Source organism: Boleophthalmus pectinirostris, unplaced genomic scaffold, assembly GCF_026225935.1.
Source record: "Boleophthalmus pectinirostris isolate CB_2022bp ecotype Guang Dong unplaced genomic scaffold, ASM2622593v1 HiC_scaffold_14, whole genome shotgun sequence".
Classification (NCBI taxonomy): Eukaryota; Metazoa; Chordata; class Actinopteri; order Gobiiformes; family Gobiidae; genus Boleophthalmus; species Boleophthalmus pectinirostris.
In genome coordinates this window covers 9,702,295-9,723,933 of record NW_026571047.1, presented here as the reverse complement: position 1 = coordinate 9,723,933, position 21,639 = coordinate 9,702,295, and the positions used below count along the sequence as shown (strand labels likewise).

General features: G+C 37.7%; 1 protein-coding gene across 1 annotated transcript; it reads left to right on the top strand.

The window, feature by feature from the left end:
* The first annotated feature begins 44 nt into the window (after nucleotides 1–44).
* Nucleotides 45–18,075, top strand: ubtd1b (ubiquitin domain containing 1b). Its single transcript, XM_020924237.2, has 4 exons — nucleotides 45–497; nucleotides 12,707–12,934; nucleotides 13,684–13,841; nucleotides 13,970–18,075. Exons 1-4 carry the CDS (start codon nucleotides 419–421, stop codon nucleotides 14,225–14,227), a joined length of 723 nt encoding a protein of 240 aa, XP_020779896.1. The 5' UTR covers nucleotides 45–418; the 3' UTR covers nucleotides 14,228–18,075.
* The last annotated feature ends 3,564 nt before the right edge of the window (nucleotides 18,076–21,639 follow it).

Here is a 21,639-nt window from a genome sequence, read left to right as displayed (position 1 = left end):
TTGCACACCTGCTGGCCGTTGTGCGCATGCGTTAACAAAAGTTCGGTGGCGTTAGCTCGCGTGCTAGTAGTCACCTTTTCCCAACATCAGAGAGGGAAGTAGTTTGGGAGAGCTACGCACAAACCTCCCTAAAAAACGGCAAGAAACCCGAGTGACACGCCGAGGACTGCGGGGAGATGCCACTACACAACCCAAAGAGTCAAGTAAAACGCCCCGGTGTTGAGAAATATCTTGGATCGCGGGGAAGTTTGTGTTTACTGATGTTGTAGTGGCTGGCTAAGCTCACTGTTAGCCATTAGCAGCAGCAGCCCGATCTCTCCACTTGATTTCACCGAACCGATCCACCTCCTCTGCTGCGATGATGGGCGCCCGGTTGAGCTAGTGGCCCGCCCGGGAGACGAGCCCCAGCCCGCTGATCATGGGAGGCTGTGTGGGGAGATACTTGGACGGCTGGGACGACACGCCGAGTCGAGGATCATCAAGGAATGGTCGCGGAGGTAAGAGCACGGTACAGCCATAGCATGTAAATTCAGTCTAGGTGGTGGTGGAGACTAGGCTACACTGGAATAACGTAATTACATAGGCCCCCTGTGTAAACTGTAAACTACACAAGACTGCTTAATGACAGATAATGTTACAGGGTTGATGCCTGGTCTCGAGTTACTAACTACCTATGATTGTGTTTCTTCTCCTCTACTTAGTTTTTTAACGTAGAAAGGCTGTTAATTTGCATAAAACAAAACGAGAGTGTAGCCTTATCTTGCAGTGTTAAATCTTTTATGTAAGATTATCTTTGTTTGGAATAGATTTGAAATGACTCAACCTTGACAGTATTTCAGTGTTGTGCAATTTTACATGTATAGTGTAGTTTTTGTCTTATATATTTTTATATGCAAATTACAATTTAATATATGCTTTGGTAGGCTGGGTTATATTACTTTACTCTGCACTAAATACTAAATTGTAAAGGAATAATTATTTAGTTGTAACTTATGGCGCAGTATTTGTCCCACCAACAGAACAGTCTCCAGTTCAGTTTTCATCTAAGACGAGCACATTGTCATTGTGGCCACAGCGGTGAAGTAGTAGTGTCAGTATTGATTGAAAGCATCCTAAATAGGGCTACACAATCAGGGGAGAAATTTTAATTGCAATATTTTTTTGGAAAAGTATGACTATTACGATTAGATTTGTGAAACGCATACAGAAGAACTGACAAATGAATACAAGAATCACTTTTCAGACCATATTTGTACAAATCTAAATTACAGGGTTAGCAGCTTTGATGCAGAAGATATTGTGTATGTTAGGGTTTGGGATTGTAATTAATTTTGCAGCCCTAATTCTAAAGCAGGATCCAAGACAGTATGTAGCTAGTTTGAGAAGGAATATTCAAAATAAACAATTAACACTATTGGCTGCTGTGGTGACAATGATTTGCATGAAGTGATGAAATGAAAAGAGAAAGAAAAAGAGATGTGATCTCTTACCTGGATAATAAAACTCACACAGTTTCACTGCTAAAATTTCAAACTCTATTTGATACTAAGGAATAGACTTTATATTCATTACTGAGTCCAATACCACAATGATAATAAACACTTGTTATTTATACAATATAATATGATTTTCAAGATTACATCATAGAACTTTATTTTATATTACCATGTGGCCTCATAGCTGTGTAATCCCTCAGTGGTCCAGGTAGGTTCCATACTGGTCCATGGGTGTATACTAGTCTATCTGGTTTTATACTTGTTCTGATACACCTCAAGGTCATTCTAAGACTATTTGGGAAAGGTTCTTTTCTGCTCAAATGAGCATCTAGTTGAAATACTTGTTTTTGTATCAGTTATTATTTGATTTATGATACTTTTGACAGTGGAACTCTACACAGTTTTGGCACATGTTATCCTTAGATTTTTTCAATGAATTTAAGGGTGGACTGTGTAACTTGTTTGGTGGAGCATCCAACACCTGCTTGTCTAGAATGTTGTGCATAGAATGTTCCACAGTATGACCATGAACTTAAAATCACCATGGAGACAAGCTTGTAGAGAGGTGGGTCCACTCACAATAAGAATTTATGTTTTTAAAGATATTTTTGAGCAATAAATGCAAGGCAGATGAGTTAATACTATACCTTGCCCAATTTAACAGTAACATCTCCATAGAGACAAAACAGGTTGCGGACTCTCTCCAAAAAAGTTACACCGTGCACCTTTAACTCTCCAAAATTTCCCTAATTCTTCCTAGATAAAGTCAGGGGAATCTTGGGCACAATCGTCTGTCTCTTGTGCTATTTAGGGTAAGCACCTATTGCAGCTCAGCCGTCCCACACAGCCACAAATTGCAGTCAGATCCTCCACCTGACAGTCCCATCCACTGCAACAATACCCAACAATTTGCAGCCACCCTCTAAGTCCCGCAAAAGCAATCATGTCTGGCACTATGCTGTCTTCAATGTGGGATTATGGTCCGTTTTGGTGGTGGCCTATTTCTGATGTGGCTTTAAAGACTGTAGTGGTTACTCCCGACTGGCACCAATGCATTGTGGTTCTGCTGATTCTCATAGATTCCTCTGCCTTGTTGTTCTCAGTATAGACTTTACTATAGGCTATATTTGACCGAGAATCTGAATGTACGAGGACAATAGCAAATTTATAGCATTTGATTGGTTGGACCACATTTCTGCAGTTTTCTGGTCTAGCTTCTCTGGTAAAGTAAAGATGAATAAAGGTCTTATTTGAAGTTTCTATAAAACTAGGCATTCAGAAAAAAAACCTAAAGTTGAATTCTTGAAGCATCCATCAATGTTTACAAATGAAAGCTTTCTCATGCTGAACGCCCCAATAAAATGGTTTATGAGGCTTAGTAGGCTTAATGTTTTGCATTACTGTACACATTTTTATATTCCTATACCAGTGTTTAAAGGAACTGTATACAATTTTGATTTTAAATTGTAAAAGTTTGACCTATCTGTGTCCCCAAATATGCAAGGTTAACATGTTCAGGTCAGTTAATAAACAGAAACATTGGGCATGATGTTGATTTTATTTACGTTATAATTTGATGTTATTTAATCAGAGTTTTTGTAGCTCATTTTTTAAACAGTAAGAGGTCAAGCTACATACAGTTCATTTTAATAATTATAAAAAGCATTCATTGACAGAACTAAGATATTATAATTGTAATGCATCTATAAAAATTGACAACATTTAGAACTTCTCAGCATATATTAATTGTCATGACAGGAACTGATCGTACAGGGTACATTTTTCCTGTATTAATGAACAGAAAACAACAAAGCCTCTTCCTCTCAAAATCCCTTGGAGATCTTGTTTTAAATGGTTACTGAATGGCTCCTGCCAGGCTTTCTAAGTACGCACACTTCCGCCATTACACAGGGACAATAGATTTGTACATTGTTTCATATTGGTAGGCGTCCTTGGGTGATGTTGTCGTAATGGCACTTAGAGGAAATGCTCTTCTCATTATTGTCTGCAGTAAACAGAGCAGGAGAATGGAGTTTCTGTGTACTGGGAAAAACAAGTGTCTGCCTTTGATTTGGAAGTGGATCATTATGTCCCTCCTCACATGTATCCACTGATGCTAATGTCACTCTTCACATTCCAATACCAGAGAGGAGGAAGTTCAGTCAGAGTCTTGGCCTCCACTACAGATGGTACAATAATAAAATGTTGTGTTGATTTAATTTTAATCAAGATTTAGTCATTTCTTATCATTAATCAGCTTGGGAATATTAATCAAGAGGTCCACAGCCAAATCTCTGTCAGTAAAAGAGTATGGTTTTGGGCTAGTTCTTGTGTTAAATTGTTTAATGGCTGTGATTAAAATTCTGTCTAGTTTATGTTCATGAAAGCAATACTGAAAGCTATTTTTTATTTTATTTATTTTATTTTATTGCCACATCTTCTAGTCCTAGTTACATCAGTGTTTTTTGTTTTTTTTTGCCATTATTGATACCATTTACAAACAACAGTGAAATTCCCATTTTGCTTTTATTATACTTGCCATTCCTCAAGTGTGTGATCAGCTTTATGAAACCAAACTTTCTGAACATAAAAGTAAAGTTAAAGGTGCACTTTGTAACTTCCGTCTCATGCTTATTCCCCATTTTGCATAATGTTTCACAGTAGGGCATTAAACTCTTCTATCAAGTTACTGGACAGATCTGTGGAGAGGAGAGCCCATCCTATTAAAAATGTATGCATTAAGGTATTAAAAATGCACATTATTGAAAGAAAAATACAAGATATCTATTTAATGCCATACTGTGGAACATTCCTGGCAACGCAAAACCATCTCGACCAGTCAAGCAGATCGTATGCCCAGAAAAGGTACATCATGCATCTTTCATATGCCACAAGTGGACATATAAAACACATTTTACATTTAGGCTTACTTTTTTGGTGTATAGGTTGAACTGAAATTTGCTTGTCCACAGATTTGACCTGTAACTCTGGCATCACCTGCTTGTTTCCATGGAGATAAACAAGTTTAATGCCATACTCCTAAAACTGTCATGATTTTTAGTTTTTATTAGTTGTTATGATTCTTTTGTAACCTGAATAATCACCAATAATCTTGACATTCCTATTTGTTACTCTATGGACTCCATCTTTCCTTCAGTTCCTTTTACAGTTTCATATCTGTGACAAAGTTTCTGGGTTTTCTCCTCGAGGCTTTCCCACCACATTGGCTCAGCAGACACTCCCGTTCAATACCTATGAAAACGGACAAGTCTGGTCATGCCGCGCTGAGTTACCGACATCTATAATGGAGCTCATTCTGCGTAATTCACACCCGCCCACCCCTGTGTGAGAAATGCTAATTAACCCAGCTTCTGACTATAAGTAGATATATAGCAATTTTATTTAGAAAATAAAATAATCAAAAGTGTATATGTTTCAGTATTTGAGTCAGTTATAATTAAAGATGCACTATGTAACTTTCCTTGCAGGGGGGGTCCATCACCGGTTTGTCTCTGAAATGTTATTGTTTTGTCTGTAATGTTCCACACCATACTGATTTACCTTGCATTTATTCAAGTATATGTTTTAATTGCTTAAGAATCCAGTGAAAAACATGTATTCTTACTGTGAGCTAGCCTCCTCTCCACAGATCTTGCCTGTAACGTGGTCGAGTGGCATCACATGTTTGTCTCCATGAAGATAGAAAAGTTAAATGTCATACTATGGGATATTCGAGGCAAAGCAATAACATTGCCAAGGAAAGAAGTAGGTGGCTGACCTTTAACCAGAAAAGTCATAGTGTCTCTTTGAGTGTTGTCAACATTCTAAGAGATTCACTAACCATTAATAATTAACCAAACTCAAATCCAACAGACAACAGACTCAAAGAAGTGTTTTTCAGTTCAATAATGTATAGCTAGCTTTCTCCAACTGAGCCAAGAAGGACAACTGCCAGTGGTCCTCCTGGTCTAGTGAACGTTTTGAACACAGATTAAATTTATGTTGTAGTAACTATTATTGTCAGTTTTATAGAATTATGACATTTTATTGTTTATTTAATTATGACATGTGCACTGCGTAATTTTTCAGGACACCTCGTTGTCTCTATGGAGATGTTTATTTGCCTGGAATGTTCCACAGTGTGGCCTTTCACATATCTGGCATTTGTTGTTTAACTTGCCTCTAAAAACTATGGATGTTGTTGATCCTCGCTGCAGATCTGTAACTTGTCATCTTTGAAGATTGGATACATTCTATGTTCCATTGGGGAACATTGCTCAATGAAAGCAGGCAGATGGTGGATCTGGAAAAAAATCTAATATTTGGTTTAATTTTACCTTTAAAGGGCCTATATTACACTATTTTCGGATCTATGTTTTAATGCTGTTATCTCATCAAAAACATACACGGAGTTTTGTTTAGTTCACCCGTTTAACACACAAATCCTGCAAATTTAGACTGAGTTCTTCTCAAACACAACATGTTATACAGGAAGTGGTCCAATGTGTTTTTGAACGCCATACACCTTCACTAAAATCATTTGGAAGATTTCAGCTCTGTAATCGCTCATGTCTACTGAACTAAAGCTAAAAGATAGCTGTTAACTTGAAAACTATTTCATGACATCACAAGGTGGAACAGAGCATTTTGAACTTTGGACATTTAGACAGACTAATAATAAAGAGTTACTCCAAACATGTGTGAATGAAACAAAACACAGTTCCAGGTATGTTTTTGATGAACAACATTTAACCATAGCCTAAAGTTCACAACAGTCAATTTTGCGTAATATAGGGTCTTTCAGAAACCACCATCCATATTTCCTATTGTTTCTAAAACATTAAACTTGTTTACCAGGCTCCTTATCTCCTGTTACAGAATGCTGAACTATGCATCAGTGATAAGACGCACCTACTGTCTACATGTAACGTATTTCATGGTATGGACCCAGAGGAAAACGTTGCCCAATCTTGTATGCGCTTTTATCAACTTTCTTCACACCTCACTCTATGTTCTGTTTGCCTTGCCTCATGCCCTGGCAGCAGGGAGGGCTATTAAAGACTTCACTGGTCCAAAAATCTCCATTATGGTCAGCTGTGTTTTGGCCTGTTTCCTTTTCACCGGCGGACCTCGTCATCCCGTGGCAGCACAGTTTATGAGCCCGCTGCAATGAAACGCCCTGATCTTGCCTCATTGGTCTGAAATGCATTGCTTCATGTCTGGACTCAAAATATCTTTTTTTGTAATGTGCATTCTTTAAAATCACAATGGACTCAGCTGCTTGGTAATGAGAAATGAAAGAAATGGTTTACACGAGGTGATCCAAACTGGCACAAAGTTGTTAACATTATCAGGAAAAGATGAGGTGAAAGAGATACAAGTTTTGCATCCTTGTGTAGAATTGGACAGTTGTTTTATGTTTGTGGTTTAATTTGCAAAGAGGTGGGTAATATTCAAAGTGTTGCGTGTTTGATGGAGCAGGCCTCATGACATTAACGCACATAATGGAAAATGTGTATGGCGGTGCACACATGAGAAAAATGATCTTGCGAGATTGCCTTTTTTCCATGTGTTTACATTTGGCTTGGGCTAAAACAAGGGTTAACTTTGCTGAGTTACACCTCTTGATAAGTTCTAGTTACAAAAGGCATGGCTACAATTACAGCAAATATATCATAGGTCCTTTATTGCGCAATACTGACTCTTGTGAGCTTTAAGTCATGTAGAATGTTGTTACCTCAACAAAAGCATACCTGGAGTTGTGTTTTGTTTCACTCAATCAGTCGAAAACTTTATTAATCCCAAAGGGCATTTCAGTTCACACATCTCTGGTCGTGCACCATCCATAAATAATAAAAGAAAAAGAAAAACAAATACATACAACACACGCCATACAGTCAAACCTCAATGCATCAGGGGACACAATAGTAAATTTATTTTCCATTTAAAAGCTTTGTGGCAGAAGGAATAAAAGATTTAGCGTAGCGGTTGGTCTTTTGCTGTGGGGTGACATATTGGCTCCCAGAGGGCACATACACAAATTGTGAGTGCAGTACATGGTAAGGCTTGCTAATCTTTTGGAGCACCCGATGTCTCCACACAGATGCCAATTCACACATGTTTGAGTAATCCTTTATTATTAGTCTGTCTACATCTCCCATACTCAATGTTCTGTTCCACCTTGTGATGTCATTTAGTGGTAGTTTTCAAGTTAGCTACCTTTGACTTTAGTTCAGTAGAGATTGGCAATTCCAGGACTTCCTGAATATCCCAAACTATATTTAATTCCATTCAGATCCTCTTACAGTTTACGCCACGCACATCAGATATTTTTTGCTGTCCCAAGAGTCAAAAAACAAATTAGAAAACACTAGGGGTGTACTGATATCCAAGTCTCAAGATACAATATTGTCACGGTATGAACCTCATGATACGATATTTATTGCGATATTGAGGGAAAGCTCACGATATGGTGGAGAGGCTCACGATTAGGGATGTACAATATCCAAATCTTGGAGCTGTTATTTTTTCATGTAATCTACACTGAAATGGAACAAAGGATCATGGTCTATGCAGTTCCCTCTGTCTTTTTTGCTGCACCATAACTCTTAATTTAAGCAAACAGACTTGTATTTCAATATATTGTGATGGTCCTCGATATTATTGTGAGAATTTTGACGATATGATATCACGATATTTCGGTTATTGTTACATGCCTAGAAAACACTCATTTAAATATAACCCTCCCTTTGATTGGAGCAATCTTCCCTCATCTAGTCGTGCATTAAATTCTGTCCCTTCATTTAGAAATGCTCTGGTGCAATATTTACGTAATCCGTGTATTTAGTTTTGATCTTCTTGTTGAATTTAGTTGTTCATCTTGCTGTATTTTGAGACTGTATTTGAACTCTTGTCTTATTCTGTGTCATGTGTGAGTGTGTGTGTATGGTTGTGTTGATTTTTCTTGTTTTTGTTTTTTCTATGTTTATTTGAATTTATGTAGCTGACTGTCTGTCCCTACTGTATCTGTCTTCTGTTGTTATGACTATGAGGACCCCCTCGAAAACGAGATTGCGAGACATCTCAAGGGGCTTATCCTCCAAACAAATATATTCAGATTTTTTGGAAGTATATCACATCACTAGGTTATGTGTTTTCAGTTTGATAAAAATTCTGGAATGAGTAAGTGCAGGAGATTTAAGGCCTGTAGCCGATATTCGTAAAAAGTACAAATATCAGTCTATCTCTAAAACCTAACAAGTCTAAATTGGATCTTTTTCTGTCATCAGTAGAGGCGATTCACATTGTTGCTTTAATTGTTTAAAGGTGTAGGTCGATTATGTAACTTTTCTGAAAATGGATGCCACCTGCCCGCCTTGCATGGAGATGTTATTGCTTTGCCTGGAATGTTTCATAACGTGGGATTCATCATTTTATCGTTCACTTATTCAATTTTAGGTGTCATCCATCTTGTCTGTCTTATCTCACTTATCAAACAGTTTCACACCCATAATGCATTACTGTGTGGAACATTCCAAACAAAGCAGTAACATCTCCATGGAGACAAGTGGGTGCCAGACTCTCCACCAGAAAGGTTACCAAGTTCACCATTAAATGGACTCTTGTGAGCTTTAAGCCACGTTAGAATGTTGTTGCCTTCTCAAAACGTACCAGGAGTGTTTTGTTTCATTCACACATCTTTTGAGAAATCCTTTATTATTAGACTGTGTTCTTCTCCAAAGCTCTGTTCCACATTATGATGTCACGAATCTGTAGTTTTCAAGTTAACAACTACTTTTTACATTTTGTTCAGAAGATATTGCTAATTCCAAGGCTAAAATTAACCAACTGGTTCTAGTGAAGGTGTATGGAGTTTAAAAATACAGTGGAGCACTTCCTGTATTGCCACATGAAATGACAAGGTGGAACAGAGCTCAGCCTAAATATAGAGTGTTTGTGCGTTGTGTTGTGTGTGAAACAAAACACAACTCCGGGGGTGTTTTTGATGAGGAAACAATATAACATAGATCCGAAAATAGCATAATATGGGCCCTGTAATGATGTTAAAGTAGATCATTTGCTAAGAGAGATAACATGGTCACTTGCTGCTGTTTAGTCTGCCTACATTTTTCCACATGATCAGCACTTTTAAACTTGGAAAACTTTTAACGCACCAATAAACACTAAATAAAAAATAATGCCAAAACAAAATAGAGTCAGGAATGTAATGGTGCGTGCTATTTTGGCCACAACTTCAAAACTACTTCATAAATACTACCTTTTTTGTACTTTGAAACGTCCAACATGGAAGTTTCTGTAAAGTATCCAATCTTCCCCAAGTGCTAACCCTACACCACCTTAGCCATCCGAGTGCCTATAAATAATTACTCAAAGAAAAACAAACTGTCTCCTCCTGTTTCCATTCCGGCGTCTAGCGATCTTTGTGCGACTCCCAAAATAAACGTTTACATGATAATGCATAGGTCATTTTGTGTACACTTTTCATAACGTAAATAGTGTAAATAAATAATTTAATCTTGGTTAAACGCGAGTACAGAACATAAATGATCCTCCATACGTATCAGATATTCTTGATCACCTAATTTTAGCTCGGGATGACATGAGCAGAGTGGGATGCTCACGGCTAACATTTCCCTTTGCGGCCTCTGTTTATAGACATGAAAGCATTAATCTGTATGGGGGATATGATTATAAGACGGAGACGAAGAGCATTCCCAGCATTCCCTGTGGCCCGTTCAGACACAATGATATTCCCATTGATGTTTTCATTAGCGTGGATGCAGCCGCAGCAAGCGTAGGGTCACCCGACGTCCCTATTTTCCCGGGACAGTCCCAGTTTTGAGCCCTGTGTCCCCCGTCCCAGCAGATTTATCCAAAACTAGTGATTTGTCCCAGTTTTATACAAGAAATGTCCAAGGTGTCCCTATTTTTGACCAAGCTGATACCTGCCAACAGTAAAGAGAAGTATACGTCGTCATTTGTTTAGGTAAAATACAGAAAAGCTGCTTAAAAATGACCAAACGCAAAGAAAACGTGACTATACCGACTCATATTAGTGTCCAGTGCGTAACAATTTTCCTTAATTACACACTTGTTTCTCAACTTTATTATTACCAACTAGGGGTGTAACGATGTCCAAGTCTCACGGTATGAATCTTGTTACGATATTTATTGCGATATGGTGGGAAAGCTCACGATATGGTGGGGAGGCTCACGATTAAGGATGTAACAATATCCAAATCTCTCGGTACAATATTTATTGAGATATTTCGTGAAGGCTGCGAACAAAACTGAATATGCTACTTTTTCCTCTTACAATGAGACAAGACTTAACCCAAAGAACTAAGATTTAAAAGTGCTTAGAACTGTTATTTCTTCTTTCTGTTCTTTCTTATTTCTGCACTGAAATGGAACAAACGATCAAGGTCTATGTAGTTCCCTTTGTCTTTTTTTTTAGCTATTGCTGCACCATAACTCTTAATTTAAGCAAAGAGACTTGTAATTCGATATATTGTGATGGTCCATGATATTATTGTGAGAACTTTGACGATACCCGGATGATACAGCTTTTTATTTTGAAAATCTGGTCATCCTAAGCCAGTGTAGCACCAGGCAAAGCAGCCTACCGGCAGGAAGTGTGGGCATCTGTGTGGGGCTGGGTAGCTTTGGATTAGTTTGCGCTAGTCTAAACATGTGGCTTGTTTGATGTGTAAAGGTTCTGTGGGAATTGTTTGGGGAGAAAAATTTTGCTTCCTCATTTCGACTTGAGGTTAGAATACATATGCGTTGCTAGCGTGCCACTGATCCACACAGATGTACTTAGATTTGCCTTAAATATTGATTGTCTGTAATCAGTTGCTTTCAGGTAGTTTACGGATGTGTCAAATTTTCAGTTTTGGTTTTAGCACAGTTTTTTTCACCAACACTAAACAATACCTGTTTTTTCCATTCTTGGTAACATTGCTGCAATAACAACATATAATCAAAACACTATAATAAGACTCAGATCAGCTTTCTTCGAACCCACTGTTTTTTCCAAACAGTACCTTAGAGGTGTGGTCCCTGTTTTTTCACGCCTTAAAAACTTGAAAAACTGAACTACTTCATTTTGAATTGTTTGCAGCGGTCCTCACTTTCCTAGAATCCAAAAAGGAGTTTTGCAAAAGAAGAAACAGATCCGCATTGCAGTTCTTTGAAGCTCACAAATTTTAATTTCAGTGACACCACAATGTGACGTTTCAGGTTAAGCCCTTCTTCAGACATGTCAATCCTGTTTGAAAAAGGGCTTTACCTGAAATGTCACAAAGAACTGCAGTGCACATCTCTTTTTTTCTTTTGCTCAATTTTTGTCTTTGGACCCAGCACACAGTCGCAATTTTTGTTGAATGTGCATGTCTCTATCTGTAAGGAATAAATGCTGAGGAATAAATGCTTTATAATTCGATGTAGACAGCACACAGCAATCTCCGCTTTTCTGTTTTCCTCAATACTACATCCACAGATGTGCCTTTAACAGCCCCTAGACCTCCACTTCAAACTGGAACATGACCAAGTTGCATGATTCCAAATTAGTATAAAAATCAAGTTTGAAATTTTTGTATTGTGACATCACTAAGGAATAGACTTGATAATCAATATCAACTCTAATACCATGATGATGATGATGATAATAATAATAATAATAATAATAATAATAATAATAATAATAATAATAATAATTATTATTATTATTATTATTATTATTATTATTATTATTACATTCAGTTGTTTATAGACAATAAAATGTCATTTTCAACCTTAAAGTAGCACCTTTTTATATTACCAACTCTGTCATCCAAGTAGTTTCCATAGTGGTCCATGGGCATATACTAGTCTATGTGCTCTTATACTTGTTCTGATACAGCTCAAGATCATTCTAAATCTATTCTGGAAAGGTTCATTACTGTCCTGTGAATGTGACATTTTTAGTATTGGTACCAGCTCAAATGATGATCTAGTTTCAAAGCAAGTTTTAGTATTGATTTAGTATCTGATTTTCAATACTTGACAACACTTCTCCAAATAGGAGTTGAAAACTAAAAATCGGTAAATAATAATTGAAAGACTCTACTAGTGTCCAGTCTTTTCCTAGCCATCTCAGAATAAATGTTAATACAAAAGATTAACAGTCCATTCCTCTCATCTGTCAGGCCGCAATGAACCGCTGCGTAAGGACCGCCCCAAGTGGAAGAGCGACTACCCGATGACGGAGGGCCAGCTGCGCAGCAAACGAGACGAGTTCTGGGACACAGCTCCGGCCTTCGAGGGGCGCAAGGAGATCTGGGATGCCCTGAAGGCCGCAGCTGTGGCCCTGGAGTGCAACGACCACGAGCTCGCCCAGGCTATCGTGGATGGAGCCAGCATCACCCTGCCCCACGGTGAGCTCTCTGTGGGGGGTAAAGGAGTGCGGTGTCATGGGCCCAAAACTGGTTCAAGATGCAAAGATAGATGGGTTTTATTTTAACACTGGGCAGGCAATAATGTGAAAAGTTAGTTTAGGAGAATATAGAACCTTTAAAATTAAATCCATATTACTCCTATTTTTACTTTACTTAAACCTGCTTTGCCTCTAATGTTCCAAAATATGGCATTAAACTTATTCTATTTATTTACTTTCAAAGTCAGTCATTATTGCTTCAAAAAACAACTTGTATTGAAGTTATTGAGTTTTGGTTGTTTTTTGTTTTTTTTTCCTATCTCTGCTGTGTTTGAGTGCACCAGCAGGGGGAGTCGGTGTCTCTTGAGTTGTGCCTCTCTTGGTGATTTTCTATAAAATACAAAATTATGCAAGTGCCTTTACTTTAAATCAAACCAATAGCCAAAAAATCAGCCTCACATGCTAACTGATTTATTATATTTTTTATTTCTTTTGTCTCTAAATAATACACACATGAATAAAATAAACTGAATCCACACAATCATTGAAACTGCTTGAGTTTAATTTTCAAGTTGAGGAAAGTGCTGCAGTTTCAGACTAGGTGCTTTAAAACACTTGAAATTAAAATAGCTAAGCCTGATTATTGCTTTTGAACATTTTGGGCCTTCACCTGATTAGACATTACAGCATTTGGTCCAGTTGTAAGAGTATTTGTAGTGACACTAGTGTTTTTTTGTTTTTTTTCTGAAGGTACTTTGACAGAGTGTTATGACGAGCTGGGGAACCGTTACCAGCTGCCCGTGTACTGCCTGGCCCCTCCTGTCAACCTTATCTCCGAGCGCAGTGACGAGGAGCCCAGTGACAGCCCTGAGCCCCCCACTGCCCCCAAGAAGGAGTTCCAGCTCAAGGTACTGCACCCGCACCTCTGTCAGATCAAGTTTAGCTTTAATTCCACCAAGTTTACATTATAATTTCCCATTATTTGAAACCACCTACCATTCTTCCACTTCTCACTCCCCTTTTGCGCCCCCTGCAGGTGCGGCTGTCCACGGGGAAGGACCTGCGTCTGAGCGCCAGCATGGCCGACACCATCGGTCAGCTGAAGAAGCAGCTCCAGGCCGAGGAGGACATTGACATCGCCCACCAGCGCTGGTTCTTCTCGGGCAAACTCCTCACGGACAAGACGCGCCTGCAGGACACCAAGATCCAGAAGGACTTTGTCATCCAGGTCATCGTCAATCCGCAGGCTCTCAAAGCTCCCAAACTGTCCACCTCCGCTCCCGTGTCGGAATGACCCATCGGGAACTATATGCTGGAAAATTACGGTGGGACTCAAGTGCTGCTTTGAATCAGAAAACCTTTATTTTTCTAAGATTTGCTGCACACTATCTGAAGACAAGCGCAACGCACTTGTCATTTTGGCCTTGTGTCTGAACTCGCATTTAAAAAGTGCCAACAGAAGAATCTTATCTGTGAATCTGAACACCTAAAAAACAACTAAATTTCTATCCAAGGACACGACAAGGCCTCAACAATGACACTTTGTTTGTTTTTTTTTAAGAGGAAACGAGCTTTTTTGCACATTTGATGAAACTTTTGTGGTAGTTTGTGTGCCTTCTATTATCAAAAAAGGGTCCTAAAATAGTATGTCACTAATCTGTGTATATTTTTAGCCTTCTAATCTAAACCCCACTTTTTAATGATTTTGAATATGCTGACCGATTTTGGAGAGGAAATTCACTTGATACATTTTAAGTAGCTGAAAGACAAGACTGTTTTCTCTCCATTCATTGTAACTAAAGATAACCCCTTATATGCACAATAGAGAATTGCACCTATGAATGTAATCTTATACAATTTCCTTACCAGCATTTGTGTATGAGCTACAAAATGGCTGCTATACAATACAATACATTATCAAATTTTACCTCTAAAACACAGGGACATACATTTCATTCATAAAGGGATACATTACATTTAGTCCAGTGTTAAAACAAGTTTATTTTTGTACAATCATTACTTAATGGTGCAATGTAGCTTTTCTGGTAGAAGGTTCGATGCCTGCTTTTGTCCATGATAGGGTTATCGAAAATCAGATATTAATCGATACTAAAACTAGTATCGCAGCTCCCGTATTTTCCGGACTATAAGTATCCATAGTATAAGTCGCACCAGCCAAAAAATTTGCAATGAAGAAAAAACATATATAAGTCACACTTTTTGGGGAAATGTGTTTTGTAAAATCAGAGACCAGGAACCGACATTTCATCTTGAAAGGCAAGTTATAGTAATAACAGCAGAACAGAGAACAACAATAGGCATTAATATGTTAACATAACATATTAACAGTTATTCAGATAATTATAGCATAAACAACAGAACATAAGTTTACCAAACTCACGATCTCACTCCAAATCACTAAATCCATTGAATTCTTCATCCTCGGTGTCACTTCTGCACGACCACCGGACATAAACCATACATGCGTGAGGTAAACGGAGCTCAGCTTCCTCTTCTGCGTAACTGCGCATCAGTTCCAGTTAGAATTATTCCAGCCTTTCTGAATCCCGACAGGATGGTTTCGGTTGTCATTGAAGTTCAGGCTTTGTCGATTCATCCAGAGACTTCCAGGAAAGTTACATGGCGCACCCGCTGTGTTCTCCATCCCTGCTTTCCGCCAGTCAATCATAAATTTCTCGCTCACTCCAAACTTGCTGCTTGATTACTGTTTTCGGCTGAATATTTCACTATTTGCAGCGAGACAGCGGCTATTTCTACTGGAGGCATATGCAGTAGAGTGCGAAGTGACAGTGGTACAGGAGTAATAGTAGTACTACATACTGACACACGAGCCTAGAGCGCCCACTCGCGGCTGTCAGTCTGCAAATTTTAATATATAAGTCGCACCAGAGTATAAGTCACAGGACCACCCAAACCATGAAAAAAAGTGTGACTTATAGTCCGAGAAATATGGTAGATATAATTTTGAGCAAGTATAGATACTAAAAAAAAGTTACATTCACAGCACAGAAATGAACCTTTCCTGAATAGCTTGAGCTGTATATAGGCTCGTACCACTATGGGACCTCCCTAGACCACTGAGGAAGTACACAGATATACAGTAAAACCACATGGTAATACAAAAGAAAGTACTACAATTTAATGTTGAAAGTGACATTGTATAGTGTAAAGAAAGAGTGGTATAGTGGTATCGGAATCAGTATTGAGTATCGAGTATTCCTTAGTATCAAAAAACAAGATTGACATTTTAGTATAACGATAGCACTAGTCCATGGAGATGTTAACGCTTTGCCTGGAATGTTCCGCAGTATGGCATTAACTGCATATTACGCATCTACTCAATATTTTCAATATTGATGATAAAAATGCCTTGAAAAGCGCTTGTTTTGGCTGTGAGCGCACTTGCCTCTCCACAGATCTGACCTGTAACTTGGCATGATAGAGAAGATTAATGCCATAATGTGGATTTTTTTTTTTTACAGAGACAAGCAGAACCCTATACCAGAAAAGTTGCGTATTGCCTCTTTAATTTGTCATTTCAATACAGTGCCCAATATCTACCCACATATTTTTTAGGTCATAATTTTAGTGTTCCATACACGTTCGAGGGATATTTGAATCATATGCAAACTTGAATAAGCCTTGTTTTTTATGTGCAATACAGTAGACCTCATTTAGTGTTCCTGACAGGTATATCCACTTTTCAATGTTGCTGGAGTGAACATGTTGTGCCGGTGTACAGATCATATAATCACTTCTCGTTCTTTGGCCTTAAAAGTTACGTTTCTGTTTTTAGTTCTAGAGTATTATAACGTTAAAAAAATATATTCAGCTTTTTCAGTTTCGTCAGCGTATGTCGGGAGGTAAATCTATGGAATGGCAGATTGAAGGCCCAGTTATTGTCAGTTCATTAAAAATCCTAAATCGTGTGGATACTATCATAACTAGGTTCAGAATCATGGCTATTACTTAAAGGGCCCATTTTCTGATATACGTTTGTTATAATGTTGTTTCCTAATCAAAAACATACCCGGAGTTGTGATGTCATGTGGTAATGCAGGAAGTACTCCACTGTGTTTTTAAACTCCAAACACCTTCACTAGTATCATTTGGATAATTTCAGTCCTGGATTTGCCAATCTCTACTGAGCTAAAGGTAAAAGGAGCTGTTAACATAAACTACTGCTTCATTACATCACAAGGTGGAATTTTGAGCTTTGGAGATGTAGACAGACATCTACAGGATTACTCAAACACGTGAATAAAACAAAACACCACTCCAGAGGTTTCTGATAGAGTAATGACATTCTAAAATGACTTAAAGCTCACAAGAGTCAATTTTGTGTAATTATAGGACATTTCAAGGGCAAAACTACTAGATGTAACCTTTCTGTACAATGTATATTTTTGAAAAGTTGACAAAATGTGTCTTAAATTCTGCAAAATGTTTTCACAAGCCCCTTTTTTTCCAAATATAAACCATACAATATTTTGAAAACAGCGTAAGTACTGCCGGAGTATAATATGGAATTAATGAATATCATCAAATAGTTTAAGCTATTTAAGTAGTTCTGATTACAATTTGCCTTATCTTCTAGTTTCAAGTTGACAAATGTCATTCAAAAAATAGAATTCTTTTTGTTTATCCTTCTGTGTCCTGGTTTGTCATATGGTTAACTTGACTCTTAATACAGCCCACGCATCTGGAGTACTTTTAGTTCAAAGTTTGCTTGAATATAAACACTAAAAGGGACATCAGCATTTCTGCTCTTGTATATTTACTCTGACCACACACAGATAGAAGCTGTTTTGTTTTTGTGGCTCAGATGACTACATATGTTCAATGAGATTTCTTGTTGCCTTTGAGATGTTTCCCAATCTTACAGTAAAAGCCATACCAAAATGCACAACCACCATTAAATCAGCAGAGAGTTTCCTAAAAGTATTATATTTAGATAAACCAGAGATATTTTTGGACAAATTTAAGAATATAGAGAAAAAAGAAAAAATCCACTTATGAGAGAGATTAAATCACACATTTTTACAAGCAGTTGTTGCAAATGTACTTAATTTTCGACTGTTTTAAGCTGTGGAATAAAAATGTTTTATTATGAAAGTAAAATGACTCATGTTTTTTTATTTAATCTTGGCAGTTTAGTGTTGTATTGGTATTGGTCTCGTGCATTGCAAAAGGCTGTTTGTTTTCAGTAGCAGTGTAGGAATTAATAAATTTGCATTATGTTTCTGGTGGAGGTTTCGTCACCTGTTTGCCTCCTGAAAATGCCATTGCTTTTTATTTCAATGCACAATATACAGAAGTACAAACTTTTTATCTTCAGTGTATTCAATTACAGGCTTTATGGCAAAAAGTACTTGTTTCTTGTGTCTCTCCTCCTTTCCATGGAGATTGACATTTTATGCTATTTTGTGGAACATTCCAGCAAAACAACCTCCACAGAGAAAAGATTTCTGACCCACTACTAAACTAAACTGAAAACTTTTGTCCAATGTCAGTGATGGTATCTTTTCCCACAGTTACTAAAAATGACCACAAGATGGCACTATTGCTTTGAAGACTTCGACTAATATCAAGCGAGTCATTAAGATACTGTGAATTGTAACCTATTCTGAATGTTTATCGATGAAACTATGTCTTTACCCTATGTCACCACAAGATGGTGCTCTGCCTTTAGAAAAATAAAAGTCAACCATATACAGTACAAGACCGACCTAGGCAGCCAAGGTAAGAAGATGGAAACATTTTGGCTGTTTACCTCAACTATGCAATAAAAAAAAGTCTGTTAGTCCACTTCTACAAACCTCCTCAAGAGCAGTTTTACGAAGAAGGAAATGACAAATGAAATCTTAATCAGTATATTATTAGAGTACCCCATTCAGAGGTAATGCAATAGTTCCTGGACATAGATGGGGATTTTTGGAGCCACTGGTGCCAAGCGCATGTCTCTTTCTGCAGATTCAGTCATCCCCGGTCCCACGGAGACTTGTGGTGCACCAGATCATGAAAAAGCCCCTTCTGATGCTGGAGTTTTTAGCCTGAAATCGAAATCTGCGGTCAGTAACCTGCATCATACTGACCAGCAGAGCCAAGGTGACCCAGCCACACCGGACACAGCGGCTTTGGGGGCATAACATTGTCGCCAAACTGAATTCATTTTAATATTTTACCACAAAATTGGGTAATAATGACGATATACTGGGCATCGCTGTGTCACTTTACCATCTGCTGTTTGACCATAACAAGGAATCTCTCATTGTGGAAGAGACCTACAGTATACTTCATATTATGCCCTGGATGTAACTATCATTAACATGTCATTAGAACTTAGATTTAAACAAACTTTACAGATCCTAGAGGTGGTATAGTAGCCAAAATTGGAACTCAAGTAAGAGTTACGTTATTTCAAAATAACATTACTCAAGTAGAAGTACAAAGTAGTGGTCCAATAAATGACTCAAGTACAAACAGTCATTTATTATTTATTTATTTATTTATTTAAAAAAGAGCAACTTAAAGAGTAACTGTCAGAACATAACATCTGATTTATAATTTGAAGTAAATGTAATCTGAAGGACAAAACATTAATAATGCACAAAATCTGATGTTTTCAAAGGATAGACACAAAAATTTGAAAAGCTTTCTTATATTACTCAAGTAGAGGTAAAAGTATGCTGCTACAAAACTTTCTCAAATGAAGGTCACTGAGTAAATATAGCTGACTACCACCCATCTCTGACAGATCCACAAGGGAAATGATTTGGACACAGTAGCCTGCACATTACAATTTAATAACCAAGAACAGGAAATATAAATGTTACCAAAATTCAAAATAAGCAGCAAAAATGGTAAGAGACATGTTAAAATAAGTCACAGTGATACGAAATAAACTACTTCCCCATGACCCTAATAATTACCATGAAAAAGAAATGAATGTTTCAGGTGTTCACAAAGCTAAAGCACAAATAATCAGTCCAATTTATCATAAATGATTCACAACTAAACCATGAGAAGTTACATTTTGGAATCTATGAGTAATAAATGCAGCTGTTATATGAAAGCTGTCATATAACAGCTGAGTGAACATGTTTTGGTGAAAACAAACTTAAAGCAGGCCTATTACTCAAAATGGACTTTTCACAGCTTCAAACCGTTATAACTGTTATGGTGAGGGGAAACAACCTTCACCATTTACTCACTCAAAGTTGTATTTGAGTGATTTGTGCATGTTTGAGGAATATTTAATCACTGATTTCATACAATTTTCCCAAACAACTCATATTTTCCATGCTACCCGTACACACTCACTAACTTTGTTATCCAATTTTATTTTCTTAACGTCATTTGGCAGCATTGCATAGTCATTTTTGTATTAATAAAAAAAATCTGCTGTTCGCTAGTGTGATCTGCAGCTATACATGTGAGGTGCCAACAACTTCATGGCTCTTATTGTAATGATGTTTACAGCAACATCAGCAACAACAGTTTTCTAACTCTGAAGTCAGTGGACTTGTTTCTCTTATTAAGTTTTTTAAGGTGAATATTGAGATTTAAAATGTAAAAATGATAACATAAAGATCCATGGGTGTGATAGATTTTAGCTATTTACCAGACTCAAACACAATAGGTCATCTTTAAAGGTGCACTATGACATTTGGTGGAGCCACTTGCTTTTCTACTTGGAGGGTTTTGTTCTAATGCATCCCACGATATAGCATTCAATTGTTCTATGTCCATGGTAAGATCTGTTGAGTGGTAATCCTGTTCACAGTAAGAATGCATGTTTTTCAAATAGTTTTATTTATTTACTAATTTATTTTTCAGATTGAATTGCATATACAAAGCCAAATCATCTCCAGGGACCCCACACCAGAAAAGTTAGTGCTTTTAATTGATCATTTTTAATTACTGCCATGGTTAAGGAAGCTGAAAATACAAAAATAGTTAAAAGCTAATAAGTTTAACAAACACCCTCAGTGGTTGATTACCTAACTGCTAATATTACCTAAAATAAAAAAGAACAAATTTTTTATTTTTATTTATTAAGGAAGTAACTAACAGCTTTTCAAGATGTTTTTGTCATACACCACTTCTACTTCCCTTTTCAACGGAATAAATAGACTTGCATTTGAAATTGATTTACCACAGACGTTACTCATGAGGATGTTTATGAGACGGTGTAGGATAATGACACCCAATCGTTATGCAAAGACGCCGTGTCCAGAATAGACAGAAATCCCACTGGGGTCAGAACCTTGGGGCCGGTTAGTGGGCCCAGACGTGTGCATGAGAGGCTTGTTATTCTAGCTTTAGCTGCTAATCTTTACTGTCAGTCTTATCCACTTAACGCTGGCCAAAAGTAAGTTGTCTGACACTACGGGGAGTGGGTGAGTGACGGTAAACTGCACTGGTGAACTAGCTGACCTCGTGGGCTGACAGGTGGCACCATGTCCAAGTTGAGCCCAGCCAATAGAGGAGCTAAGGACAGGTGGGTTTCAGGGCTTAGACTGCCGGGAAGGTGTCTGCGCATGGGTTTAGTACTGCTAGTTAGTTACCACATTAGGCAACAGTAGCTCAGTTGGTAGAGCGTTTCTCTACTGATCCGAATGTTGGTTTTTGAATCCCCCTCTCTACATCAGCATCATTGGTTGAGCGGTCAGATCCACTGAC